Raw genomic sequence first — 17,880 nt, forward strand, 5'->3', positions numbered from 1 at the left:
ACGGGGCGATCTTCTTGTATATCTCCTCCGGGAGGGCGTTGATAGCGATATCCACCTTCAACACCTCGTCGGTTAGACCTGCTACCCTGAATTGCCCCTCGACCCTGTAGAACCAGGACGCTGCGTTTTGATGGGTGAATGGCAGCAGCCTTATGCTGAGGGCCGCCTTTGGTTGGTCCGTCAGGGGGGTCATTGTGCGGGGTGCAGGTATTGGCGTGGAGGAGCGCACGGGTGGGGCATTGTGCGAGGGAGATGTCTGCCTCCGAGAAGTTCACGGTAATTTGTATGTGGGTGGGAATGTCAGCATCCATGCTCATTCCGCACTCTCACTTGGAGTGTGAGGGAACACTCGCGTCAATACACGCTTGGGAACATGCCGTGTGGGTCCACTAATGATGCCGGTGACCTACTGACGAGGTTCGGTAACGCCCGAATGCTTTGTTAGAGCGCCATAGTTAGTCTGTTAGGGGTGTGGGTTGGTTCATCGGGCCAAGACTAAGTCACCGTTTGGGTCTGTTAATGGCTTCCGGGAACCACTCTGGGGGTCACCACTGTGAGAGAGGTGCGAAATAATGAGCTGTAAGACAAGTACTGCTAGTTTATTGATGAAGCGACCCACTTATAAAGCGGCGTGCGGACATCTGCGTATAACGCAGAGACCGCGGGTACAAAGATTTACAGGTGACCTGAGGTCAAACTATTTTTCTACAAAAACAGGGCAGGTACATACAGAAAACATAATGATTAACAATGTCTGGTCTGTTACAAAAATACTCTGTTACATATACACAATGCATGGTCACTTGAACAGACAATAATATATGCAATTCACAATAGTGATAATTTGTGTTCGGCCGACCCTAGGTCGAATGTGAAGGCACAGCAGAAAACGGGATGTTCATTACAGAGAACGCGTTGAGCGGGAACTTTACAGAATCTCTCTCACCCCATCGTAGACTAGCTTTAGGACAGAGCCTAATTGCACTCAAAATATACGGTACACATGCCAAATTCCATTACTGATATTGTGTTCGTACAAAAAGTAAAAAATGCTCGATGTGATGTCGTTGTCAATCGCTAACAAGTGACTTTTCGCAGAACCGAATTGAACCGAGAGTCTAACTGATGTTTCACTAGAATTCACACAAGCGCTACATGACTTGAAACTCAATATCTTATTCACGAAGCACCTGTTCAAGTTTGAGACATCGCGTAAATTTATTCCACTATCATTGATGTTTCATAAAAGGCTTATTAATGACTGGCTTAAATATATGAAAGTACATTGCCTTACCTCATAGAGGTAGGAGATCTGTGAAATCAGCCACAGACAACAAAGTTTCTACCTCTTCAAATTTTCCGCCACTCTCTCCAGGCAGTCAGTGAGTGATGGGCCAATTCCAAATGTAATTCATTATCAGTAAACCATTCATAAATGTAGAAACCATTAAAAAACTCAAATAAAAAATTTTGGTATAAAAATTTCATTCTAAAGTGCTATTTTCCTTCTTGCCATGTGAGTATACATGGCGGCAAAAATGTTCCGTCATCTTCAAAGTGTGAAGTCATCATCCGTTTCTCGGACGAATTTCCGCCAAAATCCAGCACTGATAGTAACAGATCATAAAAAGATATCATTGGCCTAGGCCTACACCAAATTGTCTGTATCACATGGAAATATTGTTCTGGATTTTTATTGTATGATTTGGACTTATAATGGCCTACAAATAGCGTTGAAAGGTCTAGTTAGTTAGTTATAAATGATTTATTTAATAAGACCTCTGAACTCTTTTAGGGTTCTTCTCGGTCTGGAAAAAGAAGGGGGAAAGAATAAAAAATTAAAATAAATAAATAAATAAATAATTAAATAAAAAAGGGGAAAAATTAAGATAAAATAAAAAAAATCGAGGGGGAAAAAAAAAAAGGAAAAGAAAGGGAGGAAAAAAAGGGGGAGATGCAGGTATATTTTATTTATCAATTTAATTTTGTTTAAGAAGAGAATGATATTATTAATTGAAAAGTTATTACCTTCAGCTAGATTATGTTTTATTGGTTTATTTTGTAAATAAGTATTTCTTTCATGTTGCCATCTGGGACAGTCAATCAAGATATGTTTGATTGTTATTGGGATGTTACATCTTTCACAAGTTATTGGATTTGTGTGTGGAGTTGACATCAGATGACCATGTGTGAGTCTGGAATGTCCTATTCTGAGTCTTGTTAAAATTACTTCATTAATTCTTTGCTTTTGGGTAGAAGAATGCCACTTTTTAACTTCGTTCTTAATTTGTTTTAGTTTGTTTTGAGGGGGTATATTTGTCCAATCATTTTGCCAATCCCTATAAATTAAAGGTTTAACTGATGCTAGCCAGTCTGATATGGGAGCTTTCATAGTAGTTGGAGGGATTGTACAAAAGCCAATTTGCAGCTTTATCTGCTTTCTCATTACCCTCAATGCCTACATGGGCTGGGATCAACAAATTTGAACTTGAAGGCCGTTTGTAATTAACTGATGAATTTCCGTTGGATATTTTGGACAACGTGATTATTTGATTTAAATGATCCTATTGCTTCAATTGCACTTCTTGAGTCGCTCAATATGAGTGCTGAAGGAATTCCCTTTTTTTTTTATATAATCTGGAGAGCCAATTGTATGGCTGTTAATTCAGCTGTAAATACTGATGATATTAGAGGAAGGCCCATTTGGATAGTTTCATCACTTGAATAGGCTGATGAGCCCACTCCACCTTCATTTTTGGATCCATCTGTATAGATTAAGAAGGGATTACCCTTCCGTCTTATGTGTTCCATGGCATGTTGATGGTACATTTCTGTGTTGAACATATATTTCTTTGAAAGATATGATAAATATGTGCATATTTTGCCCTTTTTAGTGTCCATGGTGATCCGATTTCTTTCTTGGGTAAATTTGGGTATCATGTTATGTAAATTCAATAGATGATTAGTTTTTTTAGTAAATGAGTTTTGATTTGGGTTATTATTTGTATTTTGATTGAGAAATTTATTTGATACAGGAGATGTGCCTGCTTGAAGGGATAAGCCTCTTCTTAAAGTAATTAGATCTCTGTAATATTTTAGAGGCAGTTGGCCTGCTTCTGCTAGGATAGAGACAGTTGGAGATGAGCGGAAGGCTCCTGTACATATACGCACTCCCTCGTGATGTAAAGCATCTAGAGATTTTAGAGTTGTTTCTGAGGCAGTTGAATAAATTGGACAGCTATAATTTATAATTGATGGTACTGTTGCATTGTACAACATTAACATTGTGTCTCGTCCTGCACCCCATTTGGTGTGTGAGATTTTCTTTAATAATGTAAAGGGCTTTAGATCCTTTGGCTTTTGATATATTTGATATGATCTTTCCAATTTAAATGTTGATCAAAAATTATACCCAAATACTTAACACTATTGCACATGTTTATCTCTTCATTATAAAGATATAACTTAATAGTTTTTTGTTTCAACCATCTTTTGTCTTTTAGAAGACAATGCCATTTGTTTTTGTTAGCGACAACTCGAAGCCTACGGAGTTGGTCCAAGTGGTTATATTATTTGTTGCTATATTAAGTATTCTTTGAGCATGTCTCAGAGGATAGCTTGAATGATATATTACAAAATCATCCACATACAAACTGTTTTGTACACCCTCAGGCAGGTTCATAGTAATGTCATCTATTGCCAGGGCAAATAAGATGCAGCTCAAACACTGCCTTGGGGAATACCCTCCTCTTGTGCGTAGCAATTTGAATATGTATTTTCTATGCATTACTTGAAATGTACGATTTGTTAAAATTGTTGATAAATGTTTGAAGGTGACCTCGAATATCAGATTTGTGAGTTTGTGCATAATATTGTATCTCCATGTGATATCATATGTTTTTCTATATCGAAGAAAATAACCACTGTCAGCTTTTTCTTTTCAAATCCTTTTTTAATATGATCTTCTAATTGAGTTAATGGGTCTAGTGTAGATCTACCAGCTATTGATCCCGATTGGGTAGGTGATAAAATTGAGTATTTTGTTATGACACTTGTTAATCTCAAACTAACCATTTTCTCCAACAGTTTGCACAAGCAACTTGTTAGATATTGGCCTATAATTAGTGGGGTTGCTAGGGTCTTTTCCTGGTTTACTGATGGGTATGATTATTGCATGTCTCCACTTAGTTGGGAAGACATGCGTTAACCATATGTTATTATATAATTTTAATAAGAATTCTTTAGCTAGTGTAGCTAAATTCTGGATCATTTCAAAAGAAATCATATCATGACCCGGAGCTGATGATCGACATGATTTTAGGGCAAAATTAAGTTCATTCATATTGAATTCTTGATTATAATCAAGGTCCTCATCAGTTTCAAAATTAAGTGTATGATTCATTTTTTGTTTTCTAATTCTTTTGAAGTGTTCATCTAAATTAGAATAATCACTAATATCTTCTGTATGTTTGGCTAATATATTTGAAATATCTTGTAGGTTATGATTTAGTTTGCCATTATATAGTATTGGGCTTCTAGGTGGTCTTATATGTTTACCATTGATTTTACGAATTTTGTGCCATATTTCCTTAATTGAAGTATTTGGTGACAACTCCAAAATATAATTTTTCCATGACTGAGCTTTTTCGAATATTATTGTTTTTCGAAATTTTGCATTATATTTATTGTAAAGTGGTTTAATGTGATCAATAGTTATACTTATAACTATTATCTTGTTTAGTTTGTTTATATTACAAGGGCCTTTATTAAGGGTGTTTAATCTAGACTTTAGTCTACACAAATTACGTGCTAGAGTGTGTTTGGTTTGATTTAAGAGAGATAAATTGTTAGACCACCATGGAACGGGGGATATATTAGGGGTTGAAGAAGTTTTGGGGATGCATTTATCTGCAGCACTGATTACAAAACTGGAAAAGAAATCATTTGTGACATTATTGTTTTGATTTAATGGGAAGGGAGGGATATTTCTAGTTTGTAAATTGTATTTATCCTAATCAGTTATATTTTAAGGAAATGATTGTTTTTGCTGTTCAAATAATTCAAAACAATTGGAAAGTGATCACTTGTATATGAATCGTCTAGGACATTCCATTCCAGTTTTCAATTAATTCCAGTAAGCATAATGAAATATCTATTGAGGAGAAGGTTAAATGAGTTTTGAGAGGTACGTTGGTGAATCACTTTCATTCAGGCAATGTAAATTCTGAACATTTATGCAATTCTCGATGTTTGTGCTGGCCAAGTTACTAGCATGTGTGCTGTCCCATAATGGATTATGGGCATTAAAGTCGCCTACTATTAGTAGGGGGCCATTTACATTATTTAGTATTTCTGGTAAATCACTAAAGTTTGAGTTAAAATTTGGCTGATTATATAGATTTAGTATAGAGATAATTTGATTGTATGGCATATGCAATTTGATTGCAGTTATTTGATATGACAGTGATGTAATATTTAAGGGTTCATAAGTTAAACCGTTATAAATACAGCATATATAGCTGTTCCTAGCTTGCCATCCGCTATTGGTGAGTGGCAAGCTAATTTATAATTTCTAAAGTTCTTAGGAGTTGTACCAATAGCCTATGCTGTAGACATATGCAAACAGGTTTATGTTCTTTTAGTATTCTCTGGATTTCACTTAGCCGAAGCCGAGTAAAAATCCATTCATGTTCCACTGAATTATTTTATTGGTCATTGTTTGGTGGGATTGGCGTTAGATTTTGTAAGTTAATTGTTGATTTAGCTATATCCCGTAACATTTTAAGGGAGTTCGTGTTACTTTGTGGTTTCTTTGTAGTTAGGTTTGATTGCTTGAATATTTGATGCATTGATTGGTTCTTCTTCATATTTCCTTATTAACAAATCTATTTGAGTTTTGATCATGTTTTTTTTTTTAGTTTTAAGGATTCCGAGCATAGTTCGCCATCTTGATGGAATTTTAAAGGGCATTTTTGGAACCTAGTAAAGTTATTTATGAAATTTCGGGTTATATTTTCATTTTTGTCAGGTAAACGATTGTACGTTATGATGAAACACTCTTGACATCCGCAAGATAAATCATGTTCCGAGTGTTGAAGGAATGGTTCTGATCTCTGGGTCCCAGTTATGTTTCCATTACTGGATGTAGAAATATTTTTGTTAGGAATTTTTGGTATAGGTATATTGGATCTCCGATGTGCTGGTTTAAAATTTTGGTTTGAATTTTTAGGTTTATTATTATTATTATTATTCTTTAGTCTTGTTGAGGGTTGATTTGATGTGGTTGTGATTTGATGAATTTTATGGGCTTTTGATTCTTCAGTGGAATGTTTAATTGAAGGTTTCTGCGTTGATTTTGGTGATGAGAGTACAGAAGAGTTAGTTGATTTATCCATATTTGGGGAATCGTTATTTATATTTGTCTTGGATTGTGGAACACTATGGATTTCCACTTGTGATGCAGTTAATGTAATCTGTTTCTGATTAATGGGCGAGACTGGGGTTTTGCTAGATCGATCTGTGAACGGAATGTTAGGTTTTTTACCCTTAGGGATAGTTGTGTCAATTACTTTCTTTTTTTTATTATGGTTATTTTTGTCAATTAAGTTTTCTGTGGATGATGTTAGTGCATTATGAGTTTCCAGATCTGGATGATTAACCTCTGTTGATTTTTCCATATCATTGGAATTCGTTTCTGAACGATTAACTGGGCTTGTTACTGGGGAGGTCTGTTGTGATGTAAGAGAGGTTTGTTGCAACTGTACTCTTGGGCTTTTATGAGTAGTAGAGGAGGGGGAGAGGTGTGTCTCAGCTATTCTGTGTTGAGATTCTTTATGTTTATTATGAGTTGTTAAAGCATTTGAATATGAATGGCATTTTACTGGATCATTGATTCCTCTCACCTTCAGTTCGAGTTTGGCTTCGTTAACGGGCATACCAGTTCTGTGTATTAACATTTGTAATTCTGTATAATATTGATAAAATATATGGTCTTTAGATTTTGCATTTCCAATTTGTTGTGGTTTTCAGAACATACAGCACATATAGCGTTATTTCTACATCTTTTTGTTGAATGGCCATATTTTAGAAAGTTAGAACATTGGAGAGGTTTAGGGACAAAGGGGCAAACTTCTCTATTTAGTCCTAGAATTTTTATTTTTCGTGGTAGTTCCCGGTTTGTAAATTTTATTTTGACTATTTTAATATGTTTATTTGCATCCTTTCTACTTGGGACAGTACATAATTCCAAGTCATGTATATTGTTGTATCTTAATTTAAGAGAGTCAATTAAGATTTGTTTTGATGGTAGCTCTTTTTCGTCATTGTCTGGGAGCATTACTGTTCCTTGTGTATAGTTTAGTGTTTCATGGGTGGTTACTGTTACTTTTATTTCATTTATGTTGGTTATTTGTAGAAAGTTTGTTGATTGGGCTTTGGTTGTTGTTTGTATTAGCCATTCATTGTTTTTGATATGTCTGCATTCCATATCCTGTGTGGAGTGTAATTTAATAATTTGTAATCTAAAATAGCAAGTGAGATCTGCTTTTAATATTAAAAATCTGGACCAATTGTCTGGTCCAAAAATTTGTTCGAAATGAACTAGTGTTGGATTGAGTCGATGGTTATTTCTTTTTAATTGTTTCACATTCACTGGTGATGAGCTTTCTTGTGTTGATGGGGTTTCAGGGGGATCACTTGTCTCTATTTTAGAGTTATTGTCCTTTATGTATGGTTCCAGTGTTATGATACTGGAGTTTACCAATTTGTTTTTGTTTCTTTTTTACTTTCTAAACTCTCCAAGTCTTTAGGAATTGATATTTTACTTGGAACAGGATGTTCCGTTGTAGCATTTATATCTATGCTAAAGAGATTCGGGAGTGACGTTCCAATAGCCATCACTGTGCCAGAATTTTACCATCATGGGGCCCAGGGGTACTAAAATCTTCATGACTACTTTGCATAAAGGATAAAAAAAAATAATAAATCTTGAAAAGATATCATTGGTTTTTTATGAAGTTGAATGTTCCACTAATGGCACAAGTGGGAACTGACTCCCAAATGTTCGTGTCCCTACCCTACCCGAAAAGGGGGATGGCACATCGTGATTAGTATGGCCCAAGCGTAAGCAAAACCCGCTTGCTAGGACTGAGTGTATTGTAATAGTACAGTCATCCCCATCCTGATCACAATATGGGCTAACCAGACAGAAAGCCGAGAGTCCTATTCCTAGAACCAGGCCCCCTTGGAATCCTTGGTCCAGCTTCACAGAATAGTTCCGCCTGAAAAAACAGGTCCGAACATTGTTAGGTAGATGATGGTTCTACTACAGTTCCCACTATTTAGCTTCAGATTCAACTTCACTCCATGCTATATGTTTTCCTATTTATTAACTTTGGCAATTTTGACAAAAGTGGAAAAATCCACAAAATTACTCCTAAAGTGTATTATTATATATGTGGGACACTTGGGATCAAACTTAGAAAAAAAAAAAAAAAAAAAAATAGATCCCTAAGTTCGAAGCCCCCTCACCACGTCAAGGTGGTCCCAATCTGAAGGGGGTTGAAAGGTCTAACAGTGAGATGAATAATGCCTATACATAATTTATTCAGGGCATCTGAGATACTTCTCAGATGAAATACAGTGGCAAACTGTAACGAAATTGGCGCTAAGCTGTCCACATGTGCAATTACCTGTCAGTTAATTGGAAGATATTCAAGTCATACCATCAGTTTATCCATTCTGGTAAGTGGACTGTCTCCACCCACAAACTATTGCCCACACGTAAGTTTTAACTGCAGTTTCGATGAACTGGCAAAAGAAATGACAAGTAAACTTGATTGTGAATACATGGCCTTAGGTTGTCGAATTCTGTAATAGTGAGTGGGTGTGCTGGGAGAGTAAGAAAGAGTGAGAGGAAGGAAATAAAAAAATCTTCCACGCATTTTTTACAATGTTTATTAAAGAGGTAATAAAAGTCACAAAATGCTATTAAGTTACAGAACAGAAAAAAAGACTATAACAAATATAGCATTGAAAAGTACTTTACCTGTAATCAAGGTTAAATAAAAACTTGCCTTAGATTTGCTTTATCATGAATGTGCATTTAAAATCAAGAGTACTGTAGAGTGTATACTGCTAATATGAGCAAAATAGTACCGGACATACTTTTCAGAGGAATCTTCACTGATGTAATGACATTACAGCACCTGTTGAAGTACAAACTTAAAAATACTCTTATTACCTGAAACTTCATACAAGCAATACTTCACTATGCCTTAATTATCTTACTACCTCCCAAATATCCAGATTTCAGCTCCAGATGAAAACTTTATAAAAAACAATGTGGATTATAAATGATAAGTGCATTTTTAGGAAGATTGCTTATAAAAACATATAGGCTTGGATAAAATGTCTATTAAACATTTAATGTAAAATCAATTAAATCTATATCTGGAACCTAGGGTTAGGAATGATTTATATTTATGAACTATAATTTAAAAATGATGCTAAGATGAACTAGTACTCTTCACTTTAAGCAAGGTCACTTTTAATACCTAAAATAAGTGCACTCCTAGACTACAGCAGTGGCACAGCCATCACCATTCCATAAAATAAGTTTGGATTCAAACTCCTGAGATGCGGAAACAGTTTAACCAGGCTACCATGCTAAATATCTTTTTCACAAGGTAAGACCATTGTGTTTGCTCTCAAAAAGGGAATGTGAAGCTTCAAAAAACCTTCGTAACTGGCCAGACTGAAGTGATGAGTCTATCGCAATAACTCCCTATGGGATTTCTGTCCAATACTTGCCACTGACTGTTTATTGAAATGTGTGTGTTCACACACAATATGAATTTTGTTAATTATGTAATACATCTGCTCCAGTTTGTTACAAAATTTATTCTGACCGGACCACTGAGGTAAAAATTTTAGCAATCTTACACTAGTCATGCATTCTCTACAGATGGGAACTGGGTCATGAAGGGTGTTTATTTAAGACCCATGTGTTAAATGGGTGGATCCAATTCTCAAACAAGATAACACCACTTCTACACTCCTTGTTTTCCCAAAATTTTGAAATAATTACCACAATTTCTGTTGTGGATTTAATCTACATTTTTTCATGTTCCATCATTCCACAAATACCTGTACTGTTATTTATTCATCAAAGTAGACTCATGTGATGTCACATAACTGTTTACAAGAATTTTTGTTTTAGTCATAATTATTGCAGACCCAGCTACTATATTTGCATCTTCAATACCTTGAATCCCTACATAAACAGGATCCAGCATAGTTCAACATTAACTTATGGAAGGAGTATTTGATCTGATACACAAGTGAATTTTTTACCCATAAAGCACTTTCACCATAACTACTTGCCAATTTGATACAAGAGTTTAGGCCCAAAATTGATTTATGAAATGTATAGAAGTGTCACAACCTTGTCGCTCAAGTTTGGTTCACAGACATAGTTCTATGGACAAGACTGATGTCTATCCTAGAGATGAACCACTTTAAATGCAGTAAAAGTGTGTACAACTTAGCAAATATTATGCATGGTCTGAATTCTCATTTCATTTTGGTTATAATTTACCCATTCTCACATTTGTAAAGGGAAACTAATTTCTAAAAAAAAGATTTTTGTTGCAAAGCACAAACTTACCATTGCCAATCTTTACTTTCAGGTCAGAACAGTAATATTGAATACATGTCTTTGACTTTTCTAAAATGCAAAAATGAGATATCCCATTAATATAACTGACAGGCTTTACAGTAATTCTCTACCTGTGCAACTCTCCATCATGCTGACAGGATGTATTAAGGGTAAATTTTCTCTTATGGTTATTTTATTATTATTTTGTTTCACTGCAAAATACACTTTTTCAGTTTTCCCAGGTAAAAGAAATTTCCAACCTTATTTCATGGTTAAATACCACATTCGTGTAAAACAATGAAAAAACAGTCCACTAATGATTAAGACAACACTCTGACAATGTTCATAACATAAGTACTATCTGGACTGACAAAATGAATGTAAGATATAGCTGGCAGTCACACAATTATTCAATTACAGGTACTGTACCAATATAAAAATTGAAAAGAGACTGGAGGAATCAAATTTCACAACTATACTGTTAACAATAACGAGCATGTCTTTTAGGCAAAACATATACCTACAACAACTTTGCTTTTAACTTAAGAATTGTACATAAGGGTTTAAAGCATTCACAGGTTCTCCCATAAGGTCAAATCATACAACATTGTACTAAATACCATTCCTAACACAATAAAAGGTAAAGCCATCTACAAGCTTGTAGTGCACACTACAGAAACTTTGGTCTTGGATATACACATAAGCATGCAGTATACATATCAAAAACATAATAATAACAGTATAACATGTCTAGACCACTCAAGTAAATTCTCAACTCTCAAGAGAGATGGCCCAAAGAACTTGCTCTCAAGTAAAACAGATAATAAAAGGACGCAGTACTAGCTGTTTCAACATATAATAAATGATTTAAAAGTTCGATGATTTTGATTTTTAATGAAACTTAAACTTGCCATTTGTCAGTTAAAATTTACACTTGCCATTTACTGTCAGTTAGAATTAAGACACTTTACTAAAAAATATCACTTAACAACATTGTACTGCACACTGAAATTAGATCATGTAGTACAGTCATGAAGTACAATAATTGTGAAATAAACAGATGTTTCCAATTCTATACCCGAATAATGTGCACTTTTGTCTTTGCAGATGGATGGCATACACTTATTTAATTTATTATTAGATTCAGTATGTATACAGCAAATATATTTGCTGAGGATGAAGTACATTAAAGATGCTTATACCATTTTCCTCCCTTAAGTCTAATGTAAAAATATATGCTAACAAGAAGACACTGACCAAAGCACAGAAAAAGATGGCTAAAATGAAGGAAATTGCAGAGATGATGTAGTAAAATTCATCACTAATGTCTTTATTTGCTATTCTTTCAGCTAAACAAGTTTCTTACTACAAAAAAAACCACATGATAACTAAAATATGGTTGTCTTCACCTAAGCCTATTTAAAAAATCAGATCATTATCAATATGATATGCTTTCAAAAATAAAAACACTGATACAAAGAGAAAGTTTCTGAGAATACTACAGCACTACAGATGGAACTAGATACTTCACTAGTAGTATATTCATGTGATTAATTTCACTGATATCATAGTTGCAATTCCTCTTGCACAGTCTCACATCATTTGTAGAACCCTAAAACAATTTGATAAAAAAGTTTATATACTGACTGAGTTTTTGTAAATGAGACAGTCATGCACACCAAAAACTTGAAGTAAATATTTAAATAAAGACTAAATAAGATATAAGTGTCACATATTGGAGCGTTCCAAGAGGCTTCCATTGAAACTAAAACCTTTTGAAGCTTGTATTCAAAACATTAAATTATACCCTTGTTCATAGTATTACCAGTAATTGCACCTCATGATTCATCCAGGCTTTCAACACTAATTCTTATTTTTTAAATGTTAGTTTATGAACCATTATGACTAATATACTCATATTCATTCACCAAACTTGAAACTTTTTACTTCACCCACCAAATGCGAAGTTTTCTCCTCATTCAAAATTCTTTTCTTTCCTGAGTTTTGTACCTTTGTTTATACTGGTTAACAGAGACTGATAAAATTTTCCCATCTATTCTAGAAGGGCTGGGAAATTTCCCAAATAAAAAAAGGGTATCAAACCTGAACATTAATTAATAAGAGGTCTTCCCTTGGAAATAGCCCCATTACATCAAACTTATTTCACTTCAGCAACTACATAAAAGGTCAAATACAGGTACTATCAGCTACAGCACCACTGAAACCCTTTAGCATCAATAAACAGCTGAATTTCATTAAAGCAAAAATAAGTTAGTACTACTGTATTATTGAATTATTAATTTTGGGACAATTTAACATAACAAAATTTTTGCTTTTAACAAATCTGGATGCAATGAACAAATAAACTGACCAAAATCATGAACAGTGAAAATCTAGCTGATATAAAAATTTCAAAAGTTAAACTAGACTTTCTATAATATTTTTACCATACAGTAACAAAACCAGGTTCAAATACCCTGTGCAATTCAAGAGAAAACATGCAATTAAGGATTCATGCAGAACAAACCTAGAAAAATTTTGCTTTATTCAGACATGAACTGATGTTACTAGCAGGTAGAATAATTTTCTTTTAATTTACTTTTACACTGATATAATAAAAATTATGCAATAGAGAAGACATTTTCAAATAACTTAGCAGTGACCTCATTTTATATCACTGTATTTAAATTGAAATATGAGTCAAATCTTAATCCCAAGTTTGTTTCTCTTTATAAGAGGCTTCATATAACATGTCTGGACAAACTCTAAACACTACAAAGTGAGTAAAACTTGTAGCAGAGGCAACTATCATGACATGAACAGGGGTTTTAAAATAAAAAATATAAAGGCAGCTATCAAATAAAGAAAAAAAAAGCTTGATAATCATTTCCTTGTAAATGATATACAGTATGCTCCTACAGCGACTGTTCACAAATTACATTATAGAACAAGCAAGAGCACTTGATCACTCCAAAAACTGTCTTTAAAGAAACTGCTCATGTGTGAGGGGACATCCCAACTCAGAATATTTATTTTCATCTAACTCCTACTTGCCTTAAAACATGTTGACACCTGTCTAAAAAACCGCAAGGCCTTCAGCTTTAAGTTTATTGAATAATTCGGCAAGAACCTAAATCCACCGAATACCAGTAAATGCCTTCACTTTACTACAGTTGCCTAAATGCTAATTAAGTGCAATGCTGCCATAATGCCCAGTTCCTTACAAGTAATGATTCACTGTAACATCCAAGTACTTCAAAACTATTGCACTATTTCAAATGAGCTATTTTATTTCTTTATATACACACACCTGGTCCCAGGATCTGATTTTCTTTTTAAAAGTAATGGTATTTGTTGTGCTCTATACAATCCACTTCAGGATATCATGTCCCACTAAATCCCAGAGGATCTTTTAATAGGTAAAATTAAAATTGTTACAATATTTTGTTAACATTCCACAAGGGTGACATAGTCAGATTTCACTAAACTTTTGGTAGAAAGATAAGAGAATTCCATAATACATGTAAGAAAGTTCCACAGCACATAACTGCAAGAAACATAACTTTCAATACAAAAAAATCTTGAAATATAGTAATCAGAGTTACAGAACTGGCATCACAGGAATATGCCTGTCATCTATAATAAGTATACAAACAGTCCCTGATCTATGAACTTACTTCCATCTGCACATATAATCAACAACAACAACAACAAAAAAATTAAGTAAATATGTAAATACCAGTTTTACAAATGAAATACAGTATAAGCCATTGAACTTAAGCACTTCAAACAGAATAAATATGTAAAAAAAATCATTTCCCATATACAGTGTAATATAAACAGAAAACAGGTTAATAGAAGCTATTACACTATATGTGGTTCTCCAGCTTAGGTCACATCACTTGTTTGATGGCTACAAACCTAACTTAATTATTAGTCAGGGTCTATCTGTATTAGATCACAGGAAATCCTGGGTTGCACTTCTAACTTTATAATGCCAGTGACAATACTGTTACAAATACTTTACTAAAAATAAAAGAGGATAAAAATCATCAACACCAATATGTTTTTCATACAAAAACACAACTCTTAAGTACTGTCTGGAGGTTCATCATACCTCTATCAGTAAGTTTCTGAGATCTCTTTAGCCAGCCTAATGACAATTTGAGCAGCAAATATTTTCTTTGCAAATTTAAAAGTTAATGTCAGTAGCTTCAATACAGTAAAATAAAAATTTATTACCATTTTCACCATGGGTCTCAGACTTGAATGAATAAGTCTGAAGACTACATAGCTTTCATGAAAAAGAAAGTTCTCAAACTTGAATTTTAACTGAAATGACAGCTGTGAAATCCAACTAGATCACATTAAAAGTTATGGTCAAGTTGGTGGACTTAGGCTAATAAGATCTGTACCACATTGACATATACGTAAAAGATTATTAAAAACAGAAGATACGATATTTTCACTATACAAAAAAAATAGACTATTTTTGCACTAACATAGGACACATAATTAAGTAAAGGCCATCATGACCAGTTGTACATTAAGAGAAAAAAGTATATAAGTTGTACTGTATATCCATTTCTCTAATTATTCTTCTGAACAACCAGAAATAACAAAATATTCACAGAACCTATTTAAGTTAGTCTGATCTGTCTTTTCCAAATCACATAGTAATACACTAAGTTCGTTTTCTGGATTTTAAAGTTCCTTTTCTGGGTTATCCAATGTATTGTGTAAATTCTGTACACAACAAACTGAGGGTGAATGAGTCATCTTAATACACATTCAGGTTAAATGAGAGGCATTATAAAATATACAGTACAATTCAAACCCATTTACTGTATGAGTATACATATATACACACAACACTTAATAAGAATGCATGCAATATACATAACATATAAATGCAAGCAAATATTTTAGTGCAGGTGTATTCTACATATATTTCATACATATGCTACTTAAATATACATACCTACAAGCATACAAACATACACACATCTTTAGTACAGTATTTGTTTTGAACAGTTCCAAGAATCATAATTCAAATCAAGAAACTGTAAAGAAACTGTGACAACAATTACAATGTTTTTCCTGGCAATGCTGGTTGTGCGTGTGTGAGAAAACACTATAAGACTATTAAGGACTCGCCTTTAAATACCTCCTTAGAACCACAAGAAAACTTTAATTTGGAAGTCTGACGACATGAAAAATTCTGCACTTACTGTAACACCAATAAATCTTCAAAGCGTTTTGTCAAGAAATACAAAAAACCATTTAAAGAAAAAATACTGGTTTTTAATTTAAATGAAAAGAGTAAGCAGATCATCTGGTTACATGCATGGATCTTATTCCCAATAACTTGTCAACTGCTGAATAGAATGAAATTTTGTTTTGTTTTGCTGATTTTAAAATGGTAAAAAGGACAAAAATGTTATGAAATGGTTGAAGAGAAATTAGATCTCATGAGAAATTACGAATAACTTTACCAAAAGCATGTGTACAAAACTGGTGAACGATGATAGGATTAACGGTAGTTACATCTTTGCTATAGTGTTAAGTACAAAATACTCTCAATATTTATGTAATGCAAATATACCTCTCTATAGCAAGAGGTGGTCCAAATGCATTTACTTGGCTTCATGAAGTTCAATTCAAGTATTGCCAGAGAACATTGTATGGTCCAATACAGTAGTATGGTATTTCCACATATTGCTTAAAGAAGTTTTGTAGGATCTAATGCACAGTGCAATGACATGAGGTGTATTCCTAGATATCAATAGTGTGTGTGTGTGTCTGTATATAGATACATATAAATTTGTGTACATATATTACAGCACTGTATACACCAAATGAGATAAAGGTCCATTATTAAGACAATACACAACACACACTTGTTGACTGGATATAATTGAACATTAATTATTTGTTTAATCAAGGTTTATGCATTAAAATGATTGTTTGCACACAACAAATACTTAACAACTCCTAAAAGATCTGTATATCATAAGTTTAACATGATATTGTATATCACTCTTCATCCATGACACGAGAAGTAACATAGTCTTCTCTTTATATCACATTTTGAAAAATCACAAGTTGACTGTAATCATTCCTCTCCAGTAACATGTATCACTTAAGCAAAACTTTTTGTAGAAATGCTGTGCAAAACTACATAATTTACGCTACATTTAAAAAAGCTTACACTAATCTACAGAATATACAACACATTCTCAGTAGAATACTACACTGGACATTCAATATATTGTAACAAAATTTATTGACGATATGCTGAGTAACGAAAAGGTTAACTCATAAGGTCTGTATTCCATCTCCATACCAATTTTTCAGTGACCACATACTGTACCTATATATAGTTTAAATATATCACTGTGCCTAATTTGTTTTAAAAAAATATAGTGAACCCCAGACACAATCCTTGATATAATTGTCCCTGTTATCTTTCATTTTACTATCACAACCAATTAGTACACTATAGAGGTGTTTATACAACACTTGATATCCCTAAACAACAACAACATCTTTAAGCCTTTTGTCTTTTGAATAACTTGTTCTCAGATTATGTAAAACACATCACATTATCCTTACACATAAAAGCCCTGGACTACAAATTTGCTTACCTATGAGATCGTTTAATATGAGCTAACTTATCATTTGTCTATTGCTACTCACAGCATCTCTCCCTCTTCTTGTTGGGAGTATTTCCGCAGGTGAAGTTGCAGCTTCTGCATCACAGTCTTTACATTCCGCTTGCAGTATGCCTCTGCATCTGAAATTTCCAAGACAATGTCACCTTAACGGTAATCAAAGAAATATCACTTTCCTACAATGCCTAAAATTTTAAAACCTCTATGGTTATTCCCCATAAAATCATTTATGCACACATAATGCTACTTCTAACTAAAAGCTGAATTACATCACTTGCTGATATTTGTTCACTGAATCAAGGTGAATGATTTCATTTTAAGCTCAGGTTATACAAACCTATTCCTAAGTACGATAAGGAATCTACTTGCCAGTGTGCTACATAAAAACCATCTTATCCATTTATGGGTTAATCTGAGTAAAAATACAGCATACAGCAGCACAATACTATACTGTACATAAGTGGTTTCTCTTTTCAATATAAATATGACATTTTTATGATAAAATAAAGTTTTATATATACCTGCCAAATAATTACATTGCCTAAAGTT

The 17,880-nt window shown here is 33.7% G+C and overlaps 2 protein-coding genes across 4 annotated transcripts in view; both read right to left on the reverse strand.

Moving 5' to 3' along the window:
* Positions 1-5,601: 5,601 nt before the first annotated feature.
* LOC136826548 (putative uncharacterized protein DDB_G0277255) lies at positions 5,602-7,080 on the reverse strand. Its single transcript, XM_067083731.1, has 3 exons — positions 7,037-7,080; positions 6,140-6,816; positions 5,602-5,606 (listed from the first exon to the last, which is right to left on the reverse strand). Exons 1-3 carry the CDS (start codon positions 7,078-7,080, stop codon positions 5,602-5,604), a joined length of 726 nt encoding a protein of 241 aa, XP_066939832.1.
* A 3,752-nt stretch (positions 7,081-10,832) lies between these two features.
* The window catches only part of LOC136826559 (ELMO domain-containing protein 3-like), a 57,339-nt gene continuing 50,291 nt past the window's right edge, over positions 10,833-17,880 (reverse strand). For all 3 annotated transcript variants that reach the window (XM_067083742.1, XM_067083741.1, XM_067083743.1), the window contains exon 9: positions 10,833-17,453. In XM_067083742.1, the coding sequence (XP_066939843.1) occupies positions 17,353-17,453 (101 nt within the window). In that variant the 3' untranslated portion in view covers positions 10,833-17,352. The remainder of the gene's footprint in view (positions 17,454-17,880) is intronic.

Source organism: Macrobrachium rosenbergii, chromosome 41, assembly GCF_040412425.1.
Source record: "Macrobrachium rosenbergii isolate ZJJX-2024 chromosome 41, ASM4041242v1, whole genome shotgun sequence".
Lineage (NCBI taxonomy): Eukaryota > Metazoa > Arthropoda > Malacostraca > Decapoda > Palaemonidae > Macrobrachium > Macrobrachium rosenbergii.